General features: G+C 49.4%; 1 protein-coding gene across 3 annotated transcripts; it reads left to right on the plus strand.

Moving 5' to 3' along the window:
* Nucleotides 1-7,062: 7,062 nt before the first annotated feature.
* Nucleotides 7,063-11,970, plus strand: CSRP2 (cysteine and glycine rich protein 2; the record flags this gene model as incomplete). Of its 3 annotated transcripts, none has more annotated exons than XM_079540249.1 (5): nt 7,063-7,174; nt 8,693-8,861; nt 9,845-9,977; nt 10,636-10,729; nt 11,894-11,970. In XM_079540249.1, the coding sequence occupies 5 exons, from the start codon at nt 7,063-7,065 to the stop codon at nt 11,968-11,970; spliced, it is 585 nt and encodes a 194-aa protein (XP_079396375.1). The 3 variants fall into 3 exon arrangements, with proteins under 3 accessions (XP_079396375.1, XP_079396376.1, XP_079396377.1); XM_079540250.1 differs by having other exon boundaries at nt 10,636-10,723; XM_079540251.1 differs by having other exon boundaries at nt 9,845-9,959.
* Nucleotides 11,971-13,426: the final 1,456 nt, after the last annotated feature.

A 13,426-nucleotide genomic window follows, 5' to 3' on the forward strand; every position in this document is an offset into this window, starting at 1 on the left:
ATTATGTGACCATAGCTTTTATAAAGTGAATGCTGTGTTAAAGATAATTAATAAGCCAAGTGTTGAAAGTTGACCATCAGCACCATGCAGAAGAGGCTCTGACACCCTGTAGCTTCCTAGTGCTTGTGTTTGTGCCAAGAAAAATGGACGATTGCCAAGACTGCGTGATGTGCAAGAGCTAGCCAACGTGATCTCTTTAAGCACAGCTTGTTTTCACTCACTCTTTGTGGAAGGAGGTCATAAATTGTTATCCAAAGAAACCACAGAAGAGCAGAGTGCCTTGCAATGATTTGTTGCTGAGGATGTAGCTGTACGACCGGCCGGAGCCAGCTCTGCCATTATATATGATTTCTGCACAGTCTGCAAGAGCTGGGATCCATCGGACATCCCAATCAGTGCTCCAGCCAGTGAGAGGGACAGGGCATGGCCAGGGATGGGCACAGGGAGCAGCAGCAGGACCAAGGGCCCAGCAGCACTCCAGCGTCAGTACAACCACACTGCATCTCCAAGTATTTGCTCTTGGCATCCTGCTGGAGCTCCTGTGCATGGAAAGGCACCAGCTGGAGGCAAGGCTAGGGCAGATGCTGGGTTTGGGATACTTGTCCTCTGCTGTCCTACCACTGGAAAAAGGACACCTCGCATCACACTCATCCACCCTATGGTGACATCTGTTTGTCATTCAGACATCACAGTCAGCCACAAAGCAGGAGTCTGGTGCCGATCTCTGTTTAAATGAGAAGTGGAAAAATACACAATCCCATGGAGCCCCTCCACAGGCAGGCGGTGCCATTAAACCTCTCAGTAATGTGAAGAGACCTGCTAGAAGCTGCACACCAACTACACATAATAGCTCATTCCCCTTGGGGCTGGGCAGGTTTCCTGCCAACATTTCTTTCCCTCCCTCCCCTCAGACCCAACATCCCCAGCCTAGAAAACATGAGGCATCTTCCAGGTCGTGCTCAGGGGAGAAACACTAAAGATCTATTTTGTAGCACCAATGAGATCATCCTGCTTTCCAGCAGGCACCAGCATGCCGTTCAATCTGTGCACTGACCAACCTCTGGCTGCTTCTGGGGAGTCCGAAGTGCTTACCTTTTGAGGATGCAGGAATCTCCACAGTGAGAGTGGGATGCTTGGAGAAGCGCCTGCCCACCCCTTTCCTCTTTGCGGCAGCGGGCAGGGCTGGGGATGGGCATGGCACAGCTGCCCCCAGTGCTCTGGCAGGCAGAGCCGTCCCACCTGCAGACTTGCCTTTGCAGCTCCCCATGTTAGGACACGACACAACACGCAGCAGCGCTGGGCAGCTGTAGAAGGGTGCTGGCCCTCAACCTGCCCGCAGGAACAGGATGATGGGGAATATTTCCTGGGTTCTTGTCCCAGCCTAACCACTGCCTGTTTTTGTTATGGACTGTGTGTCTGCCATCCGCTTTCCGGGTAACATCAACCAGCAAATGCCTCAGCAGCCCAATGGGGCTGAAGAGCTTTGCAACAGCAGCAAACTAGACTGTCTCACCTTGTTATCCCCTCTGCGTCTGCTGTCTAACACTAACCACATTTCCTTGCTCTTGTGGCATTATTGGAACGAGTCACATGGGTCCTCATGTTCTGTCCTGCACTAATGAAACTGTCAGTCAGCAGCAGAGCTTGTACATCTCGGGGATTACCAAAGCCCTCATCTGCAGCTTTTCCCCTGGCAAGATGTGAGGGATAATCCAGCTGCGTGAGCATACAGTGAATAAATCAAGCTTTATTAAAGAAATCGATACTTTCAACCTAGATTATGCCTCCTGCCAGGAAGGTGACATCATTACTGGTGCAGGTATTAGTGTTCTGCTGAGCTGCAACTGGAATGGAGCCTGTGCTTTGCTAAGCTTCTAAGGAGTTGCCATGCAATACCTCAGCACTCAGACTTGGTAGCTGTGGTTCATGAAACAACGCTAGGTTGGATCGTGTTGTTTATTGCATGACCAAACTGCTGTTTCTTAAAACTGCTAGGCAAACAAGGCTAATGATAAGGAAAGCAATGAGCTTTGACGGCACAGCCTTCTCATTCTGAACGTCTCTGAGGTCTCTACTTGGGATTTAAGCAGCTGTTTTAAAAAGTCTTGGCTGCGGCAAACTCTAGAATTGTCTGCTGCATTTTCATTACTTTGTGCAAACTTCATCAAGTTATCATTGTTGAACTTACAACAGAAAAAAAATACAGTAGCACTACTGAGATACATGAATATTTAAACACAGAAATTAATTACATAGGTATGTCCTCTTAGAACAGGGGTATGGGAACTGAGCAGGAATTCGCTTTTCACTAGCTGATGTTGCACAGAGCTCATTTCAAAATCCCTTTTAACTAAGGGTGCATGTGGATGAGAAATCAACCAAGGTAAAGCTCTGTCTGTAGTATGAACATTTTGCTAAAATGATGTCTGGAAAAAAATGTAACAGAATTTGACTAAGCCCCCCTGCAAAGTAAAATGAGAACCATCTCAAAGAAATGCATGTAACATAACAGCAAGGGTTAGCAAAGGAGCACCAGGGGAGCAAGCAGATCACCTGAGCTGTAAACAGACTTGCAGGACCACACCAACAAGATCAAACAGGGATAAGATAATCCCAGGTGAGTGGAAAGTATTGAGTGGATGCAAAGGCCTGGGGCCAGTGATGTGTGACAGTGCAGTAAAGAGGTCAGACAGTCTGCTCATCCACTCAGTGCCCAAAACGTGGAGAACAACTTTCACATAAGATTACAGTACAGAGGACTAAAACAGAGGGCTTTGTTTCGAGGTGATAGCAGTGGGTAAACACGCTTTGGGTCATTTGCACGAAGGAGGGGAGGACAGGTTATCATACAGTGGCAGGCTTGCACGTGGCCACCAAGCAGAAGCAAGCAGAAGCACGGCTCCCTGCTCCCAGGCCCCACGTGCCAGAGCTGACCGACCGATAGAAGAAGCAAGCGGGAGTTGTTGATAAACCTCAGTGCTGCTTCTCAGAACAAACTGACCTGATTACAGACTGCCCTGCTCAAAACAGCACAAATCAGGAAGAAGCTGGCAGGCACCAGGAGCCCAGCTGTGTGTGGGCACCAGCTGGGCGTAGAGGAGGGCTAGGGGGCAGTGGGGCTGGCCAGGGAGCAGGAGGAAGCTTGGGGTAACAGGGCCAAGGGGAGGAATGTGGAAGGGTTGGATGTATGTGTTATCTTTAAGTGGTTCTGAACAACGGCCTCGGGAAGAACAGAGACCGAAAAGAGATCTGCTGAGGAGATAAAGTATGTGTGTATACATAGATAGATCTTGGCATATTTGGAGAATATAGACATATAAATAAGCATGCATTCAGACATAATATTTATGCATATTCATATATATTTATAAAGTGCATCAATAGAAACAGTCATTTTCAATAGAAATGAAACATGTGGTGGAAGTTTCCCCTCTCGTTTTTGGTTTCCTCCATTCCAAGGTGGGACCCCTAAGCTCTGCAGCAATGGATTCCTTAACACTGTTCCCACAGCTGTGGGCATACCAATGTCTGTGCGTCCCTCCAAGCTGCTCTGACAGGCTGACTACTGGACACAAGAAAAGTAATTGTTGGATGTGGAGTGCCAAAAAGAGTTTCATGATGTAGCAGCACTGTCCTTCAGTCACAGGGAGAATTTCTTTCTCATACACCCCGTTTTCCTGAACTGGAGAGATCCTCTCCCTTAGCGCTATCTCCAGCCCACGACACAGCAGTCAGTATCGCTCCCGCTGCTCTCTGTGCGCCCTCAGAACCTGCAGCAGAACGTTGGCTGAGGTCGGTCACCCTCTCGGCCTCGCTCACAGCCAGCACCATCCTACCCCACGGGAACCCACGCCGAGCGCTGAGCGCAAGCTGGGCACAAGTCCGTCATTCACAATCCACTGCAAATGGAAAAAAAAAAAAAAAAAAAAATACATAATAATAAATGGGAAGGAGATGGCTGGGGCTGGGGCCGGGCTCGCGGAGGCTCCGCCCCGGTGCTTTAAGCGGCTGCGGGACCGCGGTGCGCCGAGAGGTGCGGAGTGCAGCCCGTGGTAAGTAGCCGTGTTGGTCGGGTCCTGTCCGCCGCCCGCCCCGGGTGCTTGTGTAGGGACACGAGGGAGGTCGGGAAGGGAGCCCTCATCTCTTTTTCGCCCCCTCCTGCCGCTGACGGCCTCCGGCGGCACGCAGTCCGGCTTTCCAGCCTCAATTCTGATGCTTGTTGCAGAGGGTGAGGCTGACCCGGGTGCCTGGGGAGCTAGCGGGGCGAAGCCGGGGGCACCGTCCTCTGCCGGGCAGCGCTTGGTATGTCCTGCTGAACGAACGCAGCTTTGGGCTGTTCGGCTCCGGGACGGGTGGCTGGAAATGTAATTTTGTGTGCTTTAAAGATAACCTCGATTCTTTAGTGTTTGTCTTGTGGCTGTTCTTGTATGTAAGCTCTCTGCTAACAAACGCGCTGGAAAGGACGGGGCAGATGAAGTAACTGGCTGCGTGCAGAGCACCGGCTGGCTACTGCGGCCTCCTCTTGGCTGGGCACGAGCACCGCAGAAGCCAGGGGGTTCTTATCTCAGGAAAGTGGCTGCCAACACGCCTGCACTCTTAAGTCAGAGCTGCTTGTGCTGGCAATGAGATCACCTGGCTGCTTAATTACAGCTGCTGAGCTCCCTGGAGGCCTGCCTGGACTAGCCAAGAAGCCTTTGGCGAGCAGAGCTGCCTTTGGGCAGGGCGTGGGGCTGGGACCTGCTCCTTGTGGAGCGCGCTGTGCCCCATCACCAGCAGCTGGTGGGCAGCCACGCGTGCGTGTGTGCTGTCCTATGCCCGTACTTCCCAGACATCGCTGCCACGGGCAGCCTTTGCTGCTGGCTAACTGAAAAGGTGCTGCTGTGAGCTGGCATGGGAACAGCATGGGGAGGATGAGTGGAAGTCTCTTCTGTGGAAGAGCGCAAGGTTAGCATGAAGTACTGACTTCAGTTTCCTTTTGTTGTTTGTCTAACGAATTCCCAGCATCCTTATCAGGGTATCGGAGCCAGCTTCTGGGTGCTGGGTCCTTCAATACTCTGTCCTCCTGGGGAGGGGTAGAGGGGCCGCACCCCATGTTGCCGAATATTGCACGGGAAATGTGGGATGAAGCTGGAAACCCGAGCCAGGTCTTCAGGTCTGGTGTGTGTGGAAACCAGATAATGGTTTGTTAGTGGAGTGATTAAAATAGTTTAAGCTGAAGTAAATGCAGAAAGGGATGCGAGTGTGGGGATGGTGAGAGGAAAAGGCAGAAGTAGTTCTTGAGCCAAATTCCTACCACTTCTACTTTGGAGAGTGTACAGAGTGGAAAGGAGTCTCCTCTCTGCTTTTTTTCCAGTTAATGGTCTCCTTTTGCAAAGCTTTGCACAGCCCATATTCCCTCTGACTGAGGACGCCGTCTGCCATGATTGATGTCAGCTGCTGTGCGGTAGCACGGCCAAACACTTGAATAAAAGAAATGGAATCTTAATTTTTAGACTGTACGATTGTGCCAAGAATGACTGAGGCAAAGTGGTAAACGTCATAAAACTAATTTTATGAGCTCGGTCAGAGTATTAGTGCTAAACCACAAGCGGTAATGGTGTTAATCCTGTGAAAGCATTGAACAAAGGAATATCTCAGTAATTAGTGTCAGTGCTGTAAAAGGCACTGCTCAGCCATTGATGAAGTTTCCTAAGCCTCTGGTTAGGAATGTACCAGAGATGCCCCAATTCACGTTAATAAACTAATCTTATTTTCCCACATGCCATAAATGGCTGCTTGCATATCTGGGACAAAGCTCTTTTATCAGACACTTGGCACTGGGTCATGCTTGGGAACCGTGCAGCTCTCGCTCATACCCAAAACTGCTGACCCGGTCAGGGTGCTTGGCTGGAGCATGGATGAGGTGGGTCCCTTTGTTGTGGCTTAGCAGAGTTTGTGTTGGGATTTATGAATCCTAAGGAGTTGGGTGCCCATGAGAACCAGGCTGTGCACCAGGAGGGAGCAGTGCCACCGGGGGGGGGGGGGGGGGGGGGGGGGGGGGGGGGGGGGGGGGTGGCAAATAGCTCATAGCTTTGGTAGTGGCAGGGGGAGGAAGCCCCATAAAAGCTAAGGGTACTCTGTGTTGGTGCTTCAGCCTAGGGCAGCTCATGAGACTTGCTGAGAAGGAGAGGGAGATCCCAGTCAAGCTGCGTGGAGGGAAGGCATGAGGAGGGGAGTGGGGCAAGTTAGGATGGGATGCTGTTGCTTCTGGCTTTGTGTAGGAGACTGCTGCTAGGGCTGCAGCTGGACGTGTCAGGGTATCTGTCCCTCTTCACCAGCCTCCTGGGCCTGCTGCAGATCATGTGGGAGAGAGAGAGCTCTGCTGCTGCTTACAGCAGCTGCAGGCCCTCAGACACTTGCTTTTGGCTCCTGTACCTGTTCGTCAAAGCCAGTTCATGCAACAGTGATGGGTCTGTGGGAATCAGTCTCCCTTCAGCCCCTTTGAAGCCCAGGCATGGTCTCAGAGGAGTTCAGAATGCCCCTGCAGCCCCAGCGAGTGGTTCTCCAGTGGGCTGAGCTTTGGCTTGTGCTCCGTCCCAAGTGATGGGCCCCGCAGTAAAACAAAATGCTGCTGTTGGCACAATTGGTTTGCTTCCACCAGTGAGGAGCCTGGAGCTAATGAAGCATAGAAACTGAAATTACATCCATCTGGGGGGATGTTAGCTCAAAGTACGGTAAAACCCTTGTGCGTGAAAGTGTAATTTGTGCATATGCAGTTTACGTAGCTTTGAAAGCCTTGAGTATGGACTGGGAATCATCTCATGGGCTCAGTGTCTGCTTTCCTCGCTGCTGGGCAGCAGCAGCCGCTGTTCCCTCGGGCCTGTCAGGTCCTTCGGCTCCGGCTGAGAAGCTGCTCTGAGGAAGCACAGGTTTTTAAACACTTGGTGAGATACCAAGCTCATGCCTGACAGCTGGATGCAGCAGGTTGTGTTTGAGGGAGCACCAAATCCCAGCGTGGAGGCAGGGCCATGAAGGACACTGTGTCAGTGCAACTAATGAACCTCTCCTCCCCACAGCGCCGCCATGCCGAACTGGGGAGGTGGCAACAAATGCGGTGCCTGTGGCCGGACGGTCTACCATGCTGAGGAGGTGCAGTGTGACGGACGGAGCTTCCACCGCTGCTGCTTCCTCTGCAGTAAGTACTGCCCTCCTGGCCCACCAGAATCACCCCAGCAGAGCTCAGGCCTGCAGCTGTGAGGTGGTGGCCATCTCATGCTGGGCTGGACACTTGCAGGTGCATAGTGCCCAAGGGGAGCCTGTGCCATGTGCCTGGAGAAGTGCTGTCCTACCTGCTCAGCACAGCGTGGGTGAGATGTGCCCAGGGCATTGCTGTGCTGTCAAAGCTTTGGCATGGCCGAAAGCCGAGGCTCTCTTGGCACAGAGGCCTGTGGCTTATTTCAGATGAAAGGAGTCCAAAGCACTGTTCTCCAGTCCAGCCAACGAGTCCACTGAGGCATTGAAAACAGCTTTCTCTGCTGAAAAGACTTCTGATTAGATGAAAGAAACAAAGGGTCGCTTTATGGTTTTGAACGCTTTGCAAACCAGCAGCCTGTCTGACCGAGTCAGAGAACTTTACCTTATTACAAACATGAAGTATTGTTTTGTCTTGTTTGCTGGTGCTCAGTGCCCGCAGACAGAAGTTGGGTTTAGCCTTCTCTATGAGCTGCTGCTGCAGCTGGGCCTCTGGGTCTGGTTTGCCATTAATCTGCATAAGGTCAGCATAGTGGGCTGGCATGGGAGCCTGGGCACACCTACACTCCTTTTCCTTTGCTCTACAGCAGCCACAAAAAAAAAAAAATCAGATGTCTCAACTGCCTCATTTTCAGCCTTTTATGGGAATTTCTATTAAAAGAAACCTGGAACTTACATTCAGACAATGGCTCTAGTGTGTCTGCCTCTGTGTTTGCTTTTGCCTAGTGGATAATTCTGCTGGGGTTAAAGTCTGCATGCTCTAACAAATGTGCATGAGTTGATTTACTTATTGGATATTTGTGTCTTATAAAAAGAGCCTTGGAGCTAATGAACACCGTAAACAAAGGCCGCCATGTATTTTGAAGATCTTAAATTCTTTTTGAAGACAAAACTTGTAAGGTTTTCTTTATTTTACTCTTCCCAAATCCACATTCTTCATTGCAGCAAACTGTTGTTGCAGACTGAGAGCACATCAGTTGAGTTGAGTTACAAAAGACGGCTTAAGAAGAGCAGGAAATAGTTCAGCGTTCGACTGTAACCTTGAGCAGGGTGCTTACGCTGTGCTGAAGTACGACTGCCAGAGAAGACAGGCCCCTCTAGTGACAGCTGTGAAACAGTACCAACTGTGCCCCAACCCAGCACTGGGCAGGAGGGTGAGCTGGGGACTTTCCTGCACAGATTTGCTCTGTACTATATGGCATCTGTCCAGGGAAACTGCTGACTGCTCTGCTGGTTTCTGAGCATGGCCATGGGAAGGTAGCAGGGCACAGAGCCCTTTATGAGGCTATGCATAATTCACCAATTCAAAAGACAACCCACGTCTAATCTCCAGTGGTCTCACAGCCTAATCATAACATTCTGGACGAGGAAACCCCTGTCAATGTTTCTTGCTTGACTTCAGGCTTACTGCATGTGCTGGTGGAAGTGGGCGCTCAATGGCGTTTAACTTTTTTCCCTCCAGTGGTCTGCCGGAAGAATTTGGACAGCACGACTGTCGCGATTCACGATGCTGAAGTTTACTGCAAATCTTGCTATGGAAAGAAGTACGGCCCAAAAGGTTACGGCTATGGGCAAGGGGCAGGCACTCTGAACATGGACAGGGGAGAGAGACTAGGCATCAAGCCTGAGAGGTGAGTTAACTAAGCCACAGCGTGTGTGAGCTGTGTTCACCAGCAGCACTCGCAGGCATCTTTCAGGCTGGATTTTGTCTAATTCGTGCCTCCTGGAACAGAAATGCTGCAAAATTCCCCAGTGTAACCAAGTGCAGGGCAGTTAGCCAGCAACGCACAAACCTTCTATAGTGGCTCTGGGTAGGCCCTGTTAGGGCAGGTGTTGGCACAGGTGAGGATGTGAGAAGTGAGCTGCATGCAATGCAATGGGATGGGATTGCTGACCCACTGAAGGTTCTGCAGGAGACATTGGCTGGTCGGCACCCTCTTGGTTTTAAGGATGCTCTCTTAAATAAGCTGCAAATGCAGCTGCTCAGCAGGTTTGTGCAGGGACGGAGTCAGGGGAGATGCAAATCTGGGGCTGTAAGAATGAGTTTTTAATTGGTAAATGGAGAACTGTTTGGGCTTAATTATAGCCAAACCGAATGACTTACTAAACAGTAAACATTCCTAATCTGATTAAGTTCTTGCTATAAAGCAAAGCATGTGAAAAGCGCCTGAGCTATGCCTCACAGATGATTTTATGCAAGTTCCCAAACTGTTGCTTGACTTTGTCTAAAAGTCCTGCCAGAGCAAATCCAGAGATGCTAAATAGCTCTGTACTTAGGGTCACTGATCAGATCCAGATATGATCAGATGACAGAAATTTAACATAATTGTTTCTAGCTTGCTATAGCTAAAATAAATCCGTGTCCTGATACAGGCCTTGGTATCAGCATGCTTCTAGCAGTGAAAAGGGGAAGGGCCCTTGGAAAAGTAACTTTTCCAGTAGCTCCTTAGGGTCTTTTGAAACTAGGGAAAAAAAGAGAAAGCCTTGCTTGGTAAGCATCTCTTCAGTTTTGAAAAAGTATGGTATTCTGTTCTGTGTGTTGCATGCTGCATGGTTAGTGTTGTCGGGAAGAGCCAGAGCCCTTAAACTACAACAACAAAATGTCCTTTTTCAGCACACCCTCTCCTCACCGACCCACCACAAACCCAAATACTTCAAAATTCGCTCAGAAGTTCGGAGGTGCAGAGAAATGTTCTCGGTGTGGGGATTCGGTTTATGCGGCAGAGAAAGTCATAGGTGCCGGCAAGGTAAGGGAATGTGACTTTTGTATCTATCTGCTAAATGAACTCCAAAGTAAGTGAAGTATGTTATGAAGGCTTCCTGAAGCGTGCTGTTCAGAACTGACCGTGGCACGGTCCTTAACACTGCATTTCTCAGAATTGGAAATGATCAAATCAATCTAGTCTTCAGTTTTTTGAACTTGAAATGGAAATTCTGGGTAATGAGCTCTCAAGTTGTTTTTCAGAAGTAAAACTTCAGTACCTCCTTAAAGTACCAGAGCCCTCCAGATGAGGGAATGATGGTTGTTTTTCTTTCTCATAGAGCTCAGGAAGGGCTGAATGTTCAGCAGAACAGGCATGTTCTCTGCAAGCACCGTGTAGCACTGTGCGATGCATTCTGCCAGCTGTCTGGCTCACTATTCGATAGCTAAGATCAGAATTGATTAGGGCAAGCTCAGACCTCTCAAAACACTTCTTTAAGTGGGAAGCAGTGTGGAATTCAGGCCTTTGTGCCATCCAAAAATACAGACACTCCTAACTGGTTACTGGTGCGTGCACCCCGACTGGTTTTCATTGCACCAGTATAAGTAAACAATTCTGATGTAGTCATCTTTAGTTAACTCCTTTTTAAAAACAAACTGAGGCATTCTGTGTATTTAGACTGTCTTTTCCATTTCCCCCCCAGCCATGGCACAAGAACTGCTTCCGATGTGCCAAGTGTGGGAAAAGTCTAGAATCTACAACCCTAACTGAAAAAGAGGGAGAAATCTACTGTAAAGGTGAGAAAAGAAACAAGATGATTGTTTAATCCTAGAATCATAGAACGGTTTGGGTTGGAGGGGGCCTTTGAGATCACCTATTCTCACCCCCCCGCTATAGACAGGAACATCTCCCTCTAGGCCAGGTTACTCGCAGCCCCATCCTTGAATGCTTCCAGGGAGGAGCATCCACAACCTCTCTGGGCAACCTGTTGCAGTATCTCACCACCCTCACAGTAAAGAATTTCTTCCCGATATCTAGTCTAAATCTATCTTTTTCCAGTTTAAAGCCATTTCCCTTCATCCTGTTGCTACCTGCCCTTATAAAAAGTTCCTCCCCAGCCTTCCTGTAGGCCCCCTTCAGGTATTTGGAAGGTCACTATAAGGTTTTCTTGGAGCCTTCTCCAGTTTGAAGAGCCCCAGCTCTCTGTCTGTCCTCGTACGGGAGGTGCTCCAGCCCTCTGATCATCTTTGTGGCCCTTCTCTGGACCCACTCCAGCAGCTTGACTTCCTTCTGGTGTTGGGGCTCTCAGAACTAGATGCTGTACTCCAAGTAGGGTACTCTCCTCATGAGAGCAAGAGTAAAGGGGCAGGATCACCTGCCTCGACCTGCTGCTCACACATCTGGTAATGTAGTGTAAGGACAGAGACAGAATTTATTCCTGTTTCAAGAAACTTCCGGGCTTCTGTCAAGATGATAGAAATGGTCTGTAAGTCACAGCAGCAGAGCTGAGTACTGTGCTAGTTCTGAGTCTGCTAATGTGGCATACGTATGCAAAACCTTGCTGGATCTGGACATACTGAGCTGTGTAGTAGCAGCCCATGCCCTTAGACAGGTCAAGGAAGAAAGCAGAGGATGGGCTTTGTAACAGTCACCATGCCATACCTCCTGTGGCACCATGGGTGACCCACACCACGGCTGGGTGACAGCGTGCTTTGATGTGTACTCAGTCACAGAGCTGGCGTGTGAAATGCTTTCACTGAGCATCACCTAAATCAGGAGCTACCCTGACGAAAGAGATGTGGGTGTTCAGCCATGCCATTTACCCAGAAGAGGTTGTTAGGGGTTGCTTTGTATTCCAGTGTTCTGATAAAGAAAGTGGCCAAGTGGCTTAACCTTGAAAAACGCAGCTCTTCATGAACAGCTCAGAAGCCTCAGCTCTTATCAGCACCTCTCTCTTGCAGGCTGTTACGCAAAGAACTTCGGCCCTAAAGGATTTGGCTATGGTCAGGGAGCAGGAGCCCTCGTTCACGCCCAGTGATGGAGCACAGCACAACCTGCACAGCTCTGCGCTGATTCAGCTAAAGGAAAGTTTCCAAAATGTTACTAACTACTGTGAGACAGATGCTAGTTGACTGTAGTGTTTGGGCCATACTTTTAGATGATTTTTTTTTGAAGCACTGCTTTCTTCCTTGCTTTATGTACCACACTTTTCGTACTGTGTATCAATTCAATAAAGCTTTGCTTGTTGACATATCTTAAAGTCAAATGTTATCTTGCTGTCAGTTGTGAAAAGGTTGTTACATATACTGTTACTGGGGTGCTTTGGGGGGAGCTGGATAGAGAGACAACGGCTTCACTGAGAGCCTAGCAGGACTGGAAGCTGCAGAGGTGAGTAACCACCTCACTACCACAGGGATGCAGCAGCAGGACAGGACATTCATCTGCTGCTGCGAGCAGTGGTGTAGAGCTGGGTGTGCTGAATTTAACTGGCTGTACACATAAGTGAGCAGTTGTCCCTGCCCTGGATTCACTATGGAGGAGAAAGCAATCCTTGCTCACCAGAACCTTCTGTGGGATTACACCTGCCTTGGTATTGAGTTTTTGTTACGTACAGGGTTTGCATGGTTGCAAAGCACTAACAGGCTCAGATGAGTACCACCCCTACCCCGATGACACGCTGGACAAACGTGAAACACAACGTTAAGAGAAGCTTTTGACCTTTTTCCAGTAGTTTTACAGTCCTCCATTCCCTCAAGCCAGGGGAGGGTTGTTTGGGGTCTGCACCTGTGGTGCCACACAGAACAGAACAGTTCTGCCTTCAGGCACTGGGGTAGACAGTGGGACATGGGGTCAAGCTGGCTGGGTGAAGAGCACAGACAAATAAATGCGTCACACGTAGCCTAGATTTAGTGTGATCATTCCAGTTGTGTGAAGGCCCCTGCAGTCAGCCAGGGTCCTTGAATCTGCTAAATGTCATAATAGGATTTGCTGAAGGCTTACTGAAATTACTTTGTGCTGTTGTCACATCTTAAGTGAAAACCTCCCAGAAGAGATGGGCTACTCCTAGGGGCTGGAGCATCTCCCACTGATATTGCTAAACTTAAGTCAACAGCACCTCAACTTTCACTTCTTGTAGAGCAAGTAGGGGTCACTTCCTCAACAGCAGTCCCGGGTCCAGCCCAACACAGCAGCCTTATGTGAGAATGAGGTACTAAAACTGAGGCAGAAGTCACTCACTCAGGCTGAGGGAAGCTGCCTCCTCTTCCTGCAAGGAATCAGAATTAGTAGAAATAGCTTTGCTGTTTTTGTTTTTAAAAACATCCATGTTCCTTGAGCACCAGAAACACTTTCACTGGTGTGCTCAGGATCCTCATCCAGGCTGCCATCAATTACATCCCTTCACAAACTTTCTGCCTACTGGAGGAAGTGCTGAGGATCTGGGAATCAGCTCCTTATCCCACACTCTGTACCTCAGGAGCACACCTGAGCTGCAG

Source organism: Tetrao urogallus, assembly GCF_951394365.1.
Source record: "Tetrao urogallus genome assembly, chromosome: 1".
Classification (NCBI taxonomy): Eukaryota; Metazoa; Chordata; class Aves; order Galliformes; family Phasianidae; genus Tetrao; species Tetrao urogallus.